At 41.9% G+C, this 14403-nt stretch overlaps 1 protein-coding gene across 2 annotated transcripts in view; it reads left to right on the forward strand.

The window, feature by feature from the left end:
• The first annotated feature begins 538 nt into the window (after positions 1-538).
• The window catches only part of galnt18a (UDP-N-acetyl-alpha-D-galactosamine:polypeptide N-acetylgalactosaminyltransferase 18a), a 166337-nt gene continuing 152472 nt past the window's right edge, over positions 539-14403 (forward strand). For both annotated transcript variants that reach the window (XM_024264210.2, XM_024264211.2), the window contains exon 1: positions 539-950. In XM_024264210.2, the coding sequence (XP_024119978.1) occupies positions 710-950 (241 nt within the window). In that variant the 5' untranslated portion in view covers positions 539-709. The remainder of the gene's footprint in view (positions 951-14403) is intronic.

The raw sequence follows: 14403 nt of genomic DNA on the forward strand, positions 1-14403 counted from the left end.
TAATCCTCATTCATGCTGTCAGCGTTTGGTATCAAACATTTTCTTTAGATCAGGTCAGGAGGTTCCTTCTGTTCTCTACTTTGACCAGAACTAAAATCTTTAACAAACTTTTAGCTACAAATATCCTTCAGCTTTTGAGTCATCTTTAATTTGGTCACACTTTAGCCACATAATTCACGTATAAGTTTTTATCCATTTAAACTTTTATTTAGTAACATTTGTAGATGAAATATCGTTTAGAAGGAAGTTTTCACATCACAGATTAAATAATCCAAATCAATTTCCAACCCACTAAATCAAACATGCATGGCACCCTAACGCGCATGCGCTCTCCATTTGCGCATATATCTCCGGCAGTCTGGTCTTAAGTGGTTTCTTCACATTTGACTCTGGTGTTGATCTGCTCCATCCTCCGTCAGCCTTCACCCACCACCACCCCCCTCCAGCTGGCAGTCAGCAAACCCCGCCCCCCCGCTCGCTCATTGGCCCGCAGGAGTGCAGCGGGGGCGGGTACCGCGCGCTTCCAGTCTGTGCAGCGGCCGAGCTCAGCTGACTCTCCAGCTGCTCCGCGGGACTCCGGAGTCGGGATCTGTCATCACGGCGGAGGCGGGGAGCCCCCCAGAAGGAGCGGGGGGAGAGAGCGCAGGAGCAGGCTGACCGCGCGCGCGTCCGCGTCTCCATCCTCCGCGCTCCGCGGAAGGATGCAGTGATGCTGTGCACGAGGAGAACTAAAACTTTGGTGTCGACGTGCGTGATCTTGAGCGGCATGACCAACATCTTGTGCCTCCTTTACGTCGGCTGGATCACCAACTATGTGGCCAACAGTCCGAAAGTTGCGGAGGGCGGCGGGGAGGCGGACAGAAAGTTGGAGGAGGACAGCAAAGGAGAGACCCTGAGGATTATCCAGAGGCTGGACCGGCTGGAGAGCGTCGTGAACGAGCACATCAAAGGTCAGCAGGGTGCGCGCGTGAGTGTGTGCGTCTGGAGAGCAGCAGCAGGAGTTCTGAACGCGATTCCTACCTGTGCTCACCTGTTACGTTGAGACAGACATGCAGGTGTTTCCCTCTGAGGCAAACAAACCAGCAGCTGCTCCATCTCCTCCTTCGCTCCTCTCTTCATCTGAGGTGTAGAGAAGCGACTGCAGGGGCAAACATCATCCTAATGTGAGAAGAGTGCTGCACATGCGCGATCTTCTTCATCTGTTTTACCACATTTGGGAATTTTGGGTTACAGAATGAGGAAACTTCCCCGATGCACACACAAGTCAGAAAAGGTTTTCTTCACAGCAGGTGAAAAAAGTTTGTAAGAAGCAGCAACAGTTGGAGGCTTTGTGGCTGCAGGCTTTGTCTCTGACTGACTTGTTGATGCCGAACAAGGAGCTGAGGAGGATCATCTGCACTCATTTGCATGGGTTTGTAGCTCAGAGTTGCAGAGCTTCACTCGTCTCTCTGACAGTGAGTGGCAGCTTGTTGCAGCTCCACTTCAGCGACAACGCCGAGCTTTTCCCTGAAACTAGAGTGAGAATGTCAGCGCAGATAATGGGGGACAAGGTTCAGCCAGGAAAAAAACGCTGCAGGGAAATTCATTTTCTTCTGATCCTCCATCGTAGGAAGTGGATGTGTTTACAGGACAAAAGATCTTCCTCTTCTCAGACATGAGTGGAGAGCAGCTCATTGATTGCTTTCTAATTTATTCACTCTGCATCACAGTGATTTGAGTCTAAAAGGAGCCCAGCATCAGGCCCGTTGACACTCGGCGTCCTACTTTAATGAACTATTTGTGTTTTGCATTATAGCCTCGCCTGCAGCTCGCTCAGCCCGACTCCCCATCTAAACGCAGGAATCAGATCAGGTCAGCTGTCAATCAGGACCATCCGGGCCGCTCTGGACCTGGACGAGCTCCTGCAGAGGATGAGGTGGCTCATGGACCAATGAAACTGAAACAGCAGTTATTGTATCTCCCTCTGCACCTGACCTTTAGAGGAAGCTGCCCAGCCAGCAAGGCCAAATGGGCCCATATGTTTTAAAAGTGGGCAGAAAATTTGGGCCCCAGTTTGGTTTGTCTGGGTTCCTGTGGTGACCCCACCTGTGTTTGTCCACAGTGACTTAAGTGGGGGCTCAGGTTAGCTCACTATGCTAGCCAGCTGCTCAGTGGACAACGTAGCATGTTAGTGGCTTTTCTGTAGAATGCTAGCGAGCTCCACTGTAGCATGCTAGCGAGCTCCTCTACAGTGAGCTAGCAAGATCCTCTGTATTGAGCTAGCCAGCTCTGCTGTAGCGAGTTCTTCTGTATTGAGCTAGTGAGCTCCTCTACAGCCAGCTAACGAGCTCCGCTGTACCATGCTAGCAGGCTCCACTGTAGTATGCTAGCAAGATCCACCGTACTAGCACTACCATGCTCCTTTACAGTGATCTAGCAAGCTTAGCTGTACCAAGGTAGCAAGCTCTGGATTAGAAAGCTCCTCTGTAGCAAGCTAGCAAACTCTTCTGTATTGAGCTAGCAGATTTCACTGTATTGAACTAGTGAGCTCCACTGTAGCACGCTAGTGAGATCCACTGGATTAGCACAAGCATGGTCTTCTGCAACGCTAGCGAGCTTCGCTGCATCGAGTTAGCGAACTTCGCAGTATTGAGGTAGTGAGCTCCTCTGTAGCAAGCTAGCAAGATCCGCTGTATTGAGCTAGCGAGCTCTGCTGTCCACAGGTGGCTGGATACCATAGCGAGCCCACCCATTGAGTGTCCACTTAAGCCAATGTGGGCAAACACAGGTAGGCCACCATAAAACTGCAGACAAACCCAATTGGGGCCCACATTTTCTGCCCACTTTTAATCCATTTGTGGCCCACTTGGCCTTGCTGGCTGGGTGTTTCCAAAAAGATCCAACATTATTCACACAAGCCAAAGTGCTGTAAAACCTAAAAAAGTGCAGAAGAATTTGGCTAAAAGGAACTAGAATGAACACATATTGAAGACCCACTCCATCAAAAATTTTGTTTTTATTATTTATCTCACAAGGGAGAGCATATATTAAGAAAATCAAACTTAAAATTGTGTTACTGAGTATTTCAAACTGCTGTGAATCAGAAGGAGACAAAAAAAGAAGTAGGAAAAAGCTTGTAAGTGTGACGTAGGAGCTAAAATCCACGGCCCAAAAGCTCCCTGCTCTGCTCCATTCCGATGCATCAACTTGCAGACAAAAAGATTCATGAGCGTCTTCATTTTCCTCGTCTGAGCTGGAATCTGGATCTGAACTGTACGAATGAAAAGCTCCAATATTAATCATCATTTTTGGTGCACTGCTAATGTTAGGGGAGCTAGCAGGAGAGTGTAAATAAAGGGATAATGGGAAATGGAGGCAGGCTTACTCATGTCAACATTCCCGCCTACAACTCAGGGGTGAATTTATGATGAATTCCTGCCGCCATGCAGAAACTATGTCCTAAAAATACTACAGTTTTTTTTTTATTAGCTAAAATAGCATCATTGTATTTTTAAAAAACAGTGGGAACATTTTAAGAATAGATCAAAAGACAGTCGGAGCGGGATTTTAAAGCTAAAAGTTAAACAAGCACCAGTCCTCAAGGGGTTCAAGACCCAAAACGCAGGAGGATGGGCTAGAAACTCTGAACTTTATTTAATGTGAAACGGAAAAACAAAGGGGGTTGAGAACTGGAGATGACCTGACAAAACTGAAAACCAGATAAATTAGAGAGGACAACAGACTTCCCTGAAGACAGGATGTTATCAAAAGAAAGCAGGCGAGGCTGTGAAGAGGGGCGAAACCCTGAAAACAGAAGAAAAAACGGCATGGTTCCATGCTCCATCACAAAGAGCAAACGCTCAAACCGCTCCAGTCAAAGCTTCAAACTTTAACAGACGCCTGCCAGCATCAGTGTTCTCTAATGCAGCACTTCAGCCTGGTCTGAGTGCAGAGATGTTCTGATAAAAGCACTCTTCATTAGCATGGAGAATGGCAGACTGATGGTGTGCTGAACTGTGAGAATCTGCATAGGCTGCAGGGTTATAGCCGCTGAGTAAATGTAGCTTCAGGAGTACTCGCCACACTCCGCTCGCTTCTAGAAGCTGGTGCCAGATTACATTATCAGCTGGGGGCTGATGTGTTTATGTGTTTATGCTTTGTTAGTAATACAGAAAGACTGGTCTGTAGAGTTGATATGTTTGAATTAGGATAATGCAATGTAACGGATGGAGTGGAAAAAATGTCACTTTTGTATTGAGAGTTAAAAAAAATCCAGCTAAAACCTCCATTTTTTTTATTCTTGTGAATAAATAAGGTTTAATTACAAAATGCTCCAGAGTTTGTTGTCATTTTGAGAGTGAGTAAAATGATTTAACAGGTAAGATTGGGCTCATATTTTTCAGATGACATACTGATGTTATTTTTATGAATATAGTCTCGATTTGTACCTATTTGTATGACAGTTGCAGTAAGAAAAAAACATGTTTTTCAGCTCTGTTGTGACTATCTATCTACATTTTTTGTGTAGGAGCCAGAAATGTGTGTGTGTGTTGAACTCTGTTGTTGCTCAGGTAGTTCTCCCATTTCAGAGCCGATATTTTCAGAGAAACGGTGAGAGCACTTCCATACTAAATGAACAGGTTGGATGCAGGACTAGGATGTGGTGCAAAGGCGAGGATGCTGGTTGTGTGTTTGAATGTTTTAATGACTGCAGGAGGCTTTTTTTATGAAGGTGTTTTTTCACACGTGTGGCGCTGTGCATGTGGGTGGATAGAGTCCTCATCCTTGAGATCTTTTCTCTGGAAGTGGATCAGTATTTGCACAGCATGCTGTTCACGCTGGCAAAGGTCAGGATGATTTGCTCTGACAATCAGCTTGTGTTTTGAAGATCTTATTAAAATATGCCAATCTTGATGAACATTTCCTAACACTTCAGGTGCTGTGGACCTGCAAAGGTAAACGCTTTTCTATGGCGTCTGCTCTGGAGCACCTAGAACAGGGGTGACCAAAGTCAGTCCTGTTGGTTTATCAGTTGTTGATTACCTGGATCAGGTGTGCTCGGCCAATAACGAGCGTCAATGACAGGTTGGTTGAAAAAAAAAAGTAGGATACGGGCCCTCGAGGACTGACTTTAGACACCCCTGATCTAAAAGGTACCAGCTCTGATTGAGAGTTGTCAGTCTCTGGTCCCCCCTGCACCCTTGTGTGGCCCTATGGCAGGGAACCCCCAAACTAGGGGGCCAGATCCGGCCCTCCTCTCCATTTGGTTCGGCCCCTTCAAACTCTATCACAGACGCATATTTTATTTTTTTCTCACCATCTGACCGATCGACCCACATAGAATGTGACTTTTTATTCCACCCTTCTGCAGTCTGAACTGTGACGGGAGAGGGTAGACTATTTAGTGGTTGAATTTTTAAAAATGTTTTAGTATTATTTTTCCTGCTCTTACAGAAATGAATTATTTAAAATTTGGCTATGTGTGGCTTTCTGGAAAACCATAAATGTTTCGTTTAGGTTGTGATTGTTACACTTTTGCTGTTAGCCTACAAACTGCACCACAGAGAAGAAAACATTTAAGTGGTCCCCACAAGAAAAGTTTGGGGATGTATGGGACCATATATGTTGGCAAAACATTTGTTTAGAGGGCTATTTCTGAAGAAAAATCTGATTGGTCTCTAACTCAGCACTTTAGCCCAGGTGCTTTAAAGGGACCATTCCATGATTTTCTTACTTTCAGAGTGAACTATATACATACTGTATATATAATCATATATTACCTTTAGAACACTAAAAAAAACAAAACAAATAATTTCTGAAATATGATATATTTTTGTGGACCCAGAAGTAAAACGACTCAATCTCTGTGGCTCCGCCTGCTTGTTGGTCCCTCCCATTTCAGGACGTCATTCTAGTCTCTGCCTCAGCGTGCTTCTGCAAAACAACCTCCAAACATTTTAAAGGAGGGATTTGCATATTGTGGAGCCTCACACTCTTGACCCACAGTCCAATCCAGAATTTGAAGTGCACAAGGTACCACAGTGAGCCCATAGACGTCTGCAGGACGGTTCTGACTGGTAAATGAAAAGTTAAGAGAAGTTTCTTTTGTAATGTTGCATTTATTACAGGCCAATCCACTTTGATACAGAGCAAGGTAAACAAACTTTCATCTGTGAAGCGGCGATCACAGACATCAAGTTTCAACTCCAACCATTTGTGACCAGCTGGCTCTTCCTTTGGAATTTTGAACAAACTCCTAAATCTCTCACAGCCTAAAAAACATTTTCTCCACCTAAAAGACATTATCTTATGAGCCGTTGTTTTCTCTACTGATTAGATACAAGAGGAACCACTTTTAATTCAAAGTTGATGCTAATATAACAACGCTTTGCTGATGATCACCGTAAGCTCAGCAGAGAAAATGTGTGTGTGTTTAGACTGGGGGCGGAGCTGGCAAAGCAGACTCTCCCTGTCTCACTCTGTGACATCAGCATGTGAGGACCCGCTCATTTTCATGGGTATGGGAGGGGCTGCTGTTGAGAGCACAGTTTTTTAGGGGATTACTCAGAAATGAGTGAACATATCAAAATACAGCTTTGGTTGGCTCAGGTTCTTTATAGTGAGGAATGAACAGTATATTACACTTAAAAGCTCAAAAAGTTTTTTTTTTTTGTTTTTTGGTGTGACCGCTTTAAAAAAATGGAGGACAGAACTTAGCCTGAAATAGCAAGAACCTTTTTGTAAAATTTGGTTGATGAGATAAATAAAGCCATATTTTTTGAATGATGATAAAAAAACCAAAACACTGTGTGCTAATGAGAAAAACTGGAATTTTGTGGAAGATCTCCATCTGGCTCAGCTTAAAAAGAACTCAAACTCATACCTGCTGTCAAACACAGTGGTGGTAGTGTAATGATCTGGTGTTGGGTTACAGCTTCAGCTACAGTCTCTGGAACTGGTTTCATATCTTCTGCTGCCACCACTGTCCCACCATCTACTCTTGACCTCTGAAGCGAAAGCTCTGTGATCTTCAGCAGCAGGTCCATCAACCATGTCTGAGGTTCTGTTTCATGTCTTTAGACTCTGTCCTGTAAAGCTCTTTATGTGTTTCTATTCAATCATTAGGGCTTTTGCCGACCTGAGGGGATGGTTACCACTCAAAGATGATGCTTTAAAGGTTATAAATTGTTTCAGGCCAGTTAAAGTTTCACATCAGACCAGACAAATTTACATACATTTTTCAATTTAATACACGAAAGCCTTATAGAAAAATTGTCGTATCTTTTAATTGCAGTTTAGTTTTACACTTTTTGTTGATGATAACAGTGACATGCCCCAGGATGGATGTTGGGGGTGTGATGTTACAGAGCTTTAAATAGACACTCCCATCAATCAGTTCATGCTCTTGGTGGAAATGAATACGGTTCTGGAAGGTAAATAGATGTTGTGACATTGCACGAGCTTACTGAGACGATGCCACAGTGAATGCACACACATGAGCTAAAGGCTATCCAAGAAAATGCTGTTGTGACTTATTTTTGGCCAGGCAGCGCACCCTGATTTAATGGCATCAATATTTTTCTTGGCAGCATTTGTTAGGCTGTCTAATTTAGTTTTAGATTTGATAAAAGGCTGGGGGGTCACTTTTAAAATAAGAACAGCAGGCACTGGTTGTTGGTGATGGTGGGGGGTAATGAGTGGAGCCTGGGTGACTGTCTTTCTAATACATTTAAAAAGGCTTGAGCAGCGTGGTATTTAACTTTTTATGAGTTTTTTTTGTTCACTTTGGAGTCAAAAGGTAAAAAAGGCTACTCTGGGTTTGAGCCTCAGTCTAAACTCAGGCTTCAGTCTAGGTTCACGCTTCAGTTTGAACTCAGGTTTCAGTTTGAGTTCGGGCTTCAGTCTGACTTTAGGCTTTAGCCTGCGCTCAAGCTTCAGTTTAGGTTCAGGCTTCAGTCTGTGTTTAGGGTTCAGTTTAAATACAGTCTTCAGAGTGCGTTCAGACTTCAGTCTGAGTTCAGGCTTCACTCTGGGTTTAGGCTTTAGTCTGGCCTCAGGCTTCAGTCTTTGTTCAGACTTCAGTTTGGGTTTTTGTTTGCACCGGAGTGGGTGGTTGCCTCTTCACAATCCTGGCTTTTCAGTGTGGAAGTCTCACAGATTCAGGTCATAAATGGTGCATTTTGAAATAAAATTTTCACAGCTCCTCCATCCTGTGTTTCTGCTCAGCCTTTGTGTAAAATCTGCGAGATTTATATAAAAAAACGTCCTTTTGACTTTTCTGCTTCTTCCTGCCTCTCTTATGCACACTTTGTTTCTATTTCTTGTAGTATACGTCTTTTTTTTATCAGTCTGTCTGCATCAGTGTAAGTTAATCAATGTCAGTGGAAGATGAGGCGGCAGCAGGATCGAGTAAGAGCTTCTGAGGCCTCGACGTGCACTTACTGTATACTGTACACATGCACGTGTGTATCTGTGTGCATTTGAGTGTTTCTGTGTGTTTGTGTTCGGAGGCTGAAATGTTTACTGCATTGTGTTAAGAAATAGATAAACATCTGCTTATCTGTTGTTTAAAGTAAGAATTTCCTGAGACCATGTGATCCTTGTCCAGCTGGATTTATCTGCTGTGTTTGATACAGTAGAGTGGACCATACTACTTTACTGTCCAGAATTAGTGACATAATGAGCATTTGTGATACTTCTGTTGACTGGTTCAGCTCATCTGGTAGACTAAACTGTGAGTGTGATCTTCTCTGGATTTACAATCTGCAACTGCTCCTCTATTTTGTGGGGTTCCTCAGGGCTCATTTTTAGGACTTCTTTTTTCCCTTATACCTCCTTCAAAGGGCTCCATGGTGAGAATACATGAGCTTCCTTTCGTTGTTATGCTGATGATAGTCAGTCTTATGTTCCTGTTAACAAGAAAGGTTAATTTATATCACCATGACTGTCTTGTCCACTTGACGTCAAAGATTGTGGGGTTCCTCAGCTTTTTGAGTTTTAATGACCAACAGACTGAAGTGATGATGTTTGGTTCAAGCAGCTCCTGTGATCCCTCTAAAGTGGATTTGGGTCTCTTGGCTCCACATGTTAAACAGACTGTTTTAAACCAGGTTTGAAAATGGATAGTGATTTTAAGTTGGACTCTCACATCAGCTCAGTGGTGAAGACCAGCCTCTTCCAGCTGAGGCGGTTAACTAACGTGAACCCATTTGTATCCGAACGCAACAGCACTTTGACACAGTGATCCGTGCCTTCATCACATCCCGGCTGATTACTGTTATTTTAGTTACTGATTATTTTAGAGTTCACTTTTAGATTCTCTTATTTGTTTTTAAATCTTTGAGTTGTCTCGCCCCTCCTTACCTTGCTGTGCCTTTCTCTCCCTACACTCCAGCCGAGTGTCTCAGCTGATCAGCTTCTCCTTGAGGTACCGGGGTCTAAAGGGAGTGTTAGGAAGAACAAGCCTTTTCTGTCTGAGTTTTGAACTTTGGAACGCTTTGCTGCTAAATATAAGACAAGTGACAACTTTCCATTTTTTAATCTCAACTCAAGACTCATTTTTATAGCCAAACTTTTGGTCATTTGAGATTTTTCTGTTTTTAAGTTTTTATTATGTTTTATGTTTTTACCTTAATGTTTTATTTTATTATGTTTTTACTCATTTATTTCATTTGGTTTTAACAGTTTGAGTTATCTTTAGATTTTATGTACAGTAGATTGTTCAGTTTTTAATCGTGTTAAAGCGCTTTTATAAATAAAGATGATGATGTTGATCAACTTTAATCAACACAGTTCAAGACGTGTTTTTTTTAAGTTAGATTGAAATGACTCAGTTGCATTTCCTTTCCCCCAAACAGAAAATCTGTGATTTGAGAAAGTCAAACTCCATGAAGAAACGTGATGTTTTACTAGTTATGAGTGAATTTAGTCAGAAATATGTTTCCCTGCTCTTTAAGAGCTTTCAAGTGCACCTTTAAGTGCTAAAAAAAGGCTTTTAAAAGCTTTTTTTTCTTGAAGTGCGGTTTATAGTCTGGAAAATACAGTAATCCACATGATTAATGCAGAGTTGTTAATCCGAATACAAGTGTGTAGTGGTAGCATCTCTATTAAGGGATGAGGAATAAGATACGTAAGATAAGGGAGAAACAACTAGAAACTCAGTTGGGGTTGGGGGGGGGTACTCTGCTGCGACCAGTTTGACTCCAAGAGATCAGAAAGGGACAAACATTGAACATCTGTAGGAGGACAAACAGGAAGGTTAGTAACTGTTGCAGTGAGAGAACAGGAAACAATTTCAGAGTTCATGAAACGTCAAAAAAAAAATCTATTTGCCATTGCAGCAGGAAAATAGACACAGATAAATCCACTGGAACATCCGTAATGAGACAAAACGTATGCTAATAGTAGGAACAAGAAGACAGGATGATATGAGTTCAGCTGTTCAAAGGAAATCCAGCTGCAGCATGTTGAGGCTGTTTAGAGATGTTTGGTTCCTATTGATTACACTGAACTAAAGTGGGACGCATGAAGCAGCTTCATCACTGTGACAGAAGAAGTCTTAGACACAAAATGATTGAAACAGGTTGAAATAGGTAATTGCTAAAATACTTTTTGAAGAACCGTCTGGTCTTCAGAGAGAAACCAAATGTTTCAAAGCTCCTCTGACTCAGTCTTCCATAAACGGAGTGATTACTGTCAAATCAGAAACGTGTCGGGCTGACAGGAAGCATCAGTGGGTGAGATGAGTGATGATTGTTTGGTCTTTCTGCTCACATGAGGGAGCTGATGTTGATAAGATGGACTAATCAGAAGTGTGAAATTGGACTCAGCGGGATTTGTTTAAGATGTTTTACTTTTGTCTTTATTTAAATCAAAGCAAAACAGCTTTTTATCACAATTGAAAACTCCTGTTTGCTTTTCCTGTGATCAGCTGACACTGCATTGGCTGGTTTGAAGGAACATCCTGGAGAAAAGACCTGAAACCTTTGGTCCACACATAGCATGTTACCTAGTCTGTACAGGTAAAAAGTAAAGCTACTTTCACTCAAAGACAAGGTTCTTAGTTCTGTTATCTTTAAATCTTCTCTCAATGATCTCCACGATCTACTTCAGGCTTGATTTGCTGCTTGATGTTGGCTCCATAGAAACGCGCTTCAGGCAGGTTTTCATTTACCTGCTCAGCTCTACTGCACACCTGAAGGCAACAAGAATCCATACAGTCTGCATTACAGTTCAAAGCTGTCTAATGCAAAATGAAACAGAAGAGACTGTTTCACTATAAAAGAGAAAAGCCTCGTTCACACGTCTGGGCATTACACTTGAAATGACTTTTTATTTAAACTTTCTGGACTTTGGGTTAAAAGTTCTCCCTGTGTTTTCCTGCAGTATTTTTTTAATCAGTGTTTAAAGTCGGTACTATTTACGGTCTGAGAGCATTCATATTGTTGACATGCATGCTGTGGTTGGGCCGAATGGTAATTTCCAACATGGCAGCGAACTGATAAACTGTCTGGTGGAGGAAAAGACTTGTAAAAATATATAAAAGCGCTATAGAAGGATGAACATGCATATTGGATGTATAAAAGGAGAAAAAATAATGGATTTTATGGTCAAGAGATGGGAAATATTCAGAAACCACGTCAAACGGTGGCTTTCTATCAGCTGTTTGGTTGGCCTGCTCACTTTTGATTCTATTTATTCACTTGTTTTTCAGACAGTTATTATAAAGAGATAATCATCATGAGCTTGTTAATGTGATGACACATTATACAGTCATAAAGGCATAAGAGCTGCAGGTATGTGTGGTCATGTCTAAGCCCTTAAAATGACCAGAAGTTCTCTCAGATGTTGTTTGCTAGAAGTTTGGCTCTTTATGTAATAGAATTGCAATCAATGAAGAATTTTTTTTTTAATCACTTTAAATAAATCAAACCCTTACATTTTTTTTTGTTTTCAAACTACATTTTTTATAACTGGTGTCTATATCATGCAAAATATTTACTTTTTTTAGCTTTTAAGTGCTTTGTAATGTTAATTCTGCATTTAAAAAACCCCCCAAAGTGGTATTGTGATCCATTCATGCATCTCTGAGTGTTCTTCTTCAGGCACCAGCACCCCTCTATCCTCACATTGTGACATAGACAAGTGGGGACCCGCCCCTTCCAGGAGGAGTCTGCATTCCCAGCACCGCCCCCCAGCTAACACGAACACACCCATTTCTCTGCATCACCAAAGCACGTTTATAAGCAAAACACACACATCCATCTTTGGAAAAGTTTGGATGTCGTTTTTCTTTTATTTGTGGGTGAGGCTGAGGCCGGCTTCAGAATGATGTCATGAAATGGGCGGCACCCAAATGGAGCAAAAGGCGGAGCCTCAGAGGTGGACAAGTCTTACTTCAGGGTAGGAGAAGAAGCTTAAAAAAAGAATTAATATTTCATAAAAATGTGTTCTTTAGTGTGTTAATGGTAATCTATGGATATAGTTTACTCTAAAAGACTTAAGAAAAGCACAATGTAGGCCTTTTACAAGGACATGATAGGTGCTTACTAATATGATGCATGCTAAATTTCATTTCATCACACAGTGACTTGGTAAATGCGTTTAGTTTATAGTTGAATAACTCCAGTCAGTCGAGTCTTTTATTTTCATGTTTTAATTGGCCTCACTTAGAGCTCCACATTTTACAACAGAGGAGACTGTTTGGATGGAAATGCAGAGCCTGGAGCTCTTCAAGGTCCTGTGAGATCTTCAAACAGTCCTCTTCATTAAGGTGGAGTTTGCTTCCAGCTCTCAGTATGTGCACTGGAGACGCCGTGTTCACCTGCAGGTCGCGTCTGAATCCACGAATGAGATCTAGTTGATAGTAGCAAACATCCTTCTCAGATTACAGACGTGGTAAAGCAGTTTGGCTGTCCCTCCATGACGTGGAAATGTCTTATTGTAACGTTGCTGTGTTTAAATCTGAGCCCCCTCCACTCTGTGGACGCATGTTTGCAGCAGCCGGCCTGTTTGTGTTTCCAACACAGAATCTGAGACGGCGTCACCATCATTCACTGTCTGCTAAGACCCTGAAGCTATTCTGAGACCCCACAGAGAAGCTCTCCAGCTCCTGCAGGACTCTTTCAGCCTTTGGGACACAGTAAAATCCTCTATGGGGTGCAGCAATGCCAGACACATTTGTTGTCATGTTTGTTCAAATGCCCTTTTCAGACAGGAGATTCATTACATTATAAGCTTAAGAACGTTGTTATTCAACCAAAAGCCTTCAGCTGTGCAGATGTTTGTCATGTCAACATGGAGGTTTTTCTGAACTTCATGTTCAGTGTTTTTACAGCATCTGTGTTCATGAAAATGATACACGGCAGAACCACAGCATCACATTTGATGCTGTCAAGAGGTAAACTAAGACTACCAAGGTCCAAACTAAAATAACAAAACCCGGCAGTGTAAGACTGCTGAGGACAAGGAGGTGAAAAATAACAAAAAATAAATAAACAAAAGAAAAATAAAATAGCATTTCTTAAAGTAAGGATTACTTAATTAACATTTATTGAATTTAGATTAGTTAAATGTATAAACTGATGTCTGAGGTTCACATAGATGATAAACTATGTAGGTTTTTACATCCCTGTTGACCTGAAGATGTCTTGTTTGATCAACTCTACCTCCAGAATGAACAGATTTTATATGCAAAGAAAAACTTTGGTTAAAAGTTTGATCTATTATGAGTTAAAAGCACATTTTATCTTGTGCTGCCCAGAGCTGCACTGAGATGATCCTGTTTGGTACAGAGCAGCTTTTATTTTGAAAATAAGTAAAACATACAAAGAAATTACATTTTGAGAGATGGTAGGTTCGTTTTATATTTTTGCTTTTGTTTGTGGCAAAAAAATAGACATAAAATAGACATAATTCAAATTTCTAGGTTTCGATCAGTAGAAAACAATCCCAAATGCCTCTTTTACTGTTAAAGGTTACTGACCCCTGATGTATACTGTATCTATACTGTATCTTCGGTTGATGTTTTTGGGTTTGAACAAACGTCACAATGATGGCAGATCATTGCAGTCTTTCTTCTTCTCTTTATGTTGCTGTTTGAGCTCCGTGTTTTGGTGCTTCAACCCTCTGACAGTGAGAGTTGTCTCACTGAAGTGCAGACCTTTGTGTTGGCGTACATGTCCGTGTTGTCCTTGACCTTAATGATTCCTGGTTTTCCGTTTCTCTGCCTGCCTTAAGTTGATTCTCATCACATTGGTTCAGTGTATTGGTCCTCTGTGCAGTGTGCGTGTTCTCACGTCCTTCATTGTTTTTTCACATTTAGCCTCAGTTTTACCATGTTTTCATCTATTTCAGTCACTGTCACAAGTGTTTCTTCTCCTGTATTTGAATCCTCTGCAACCGTTCTTCCCTCTGGGAATGGCA

The sequence above is a fragment of the Oryzias melastigma genome, linkage group LG6 (genome assembly GCF_002922805.2).
Source record: "Oryzias melastigma strain HK-1 linkage group LG6, ASM292280v2, whole genome shotgun sequence".
NCBI lineage: Eukaryota > Metazoa > Chordata > Actinopteri > Beloniformes > Adrianichthyidae > Oryzias > Oryzias melastigma.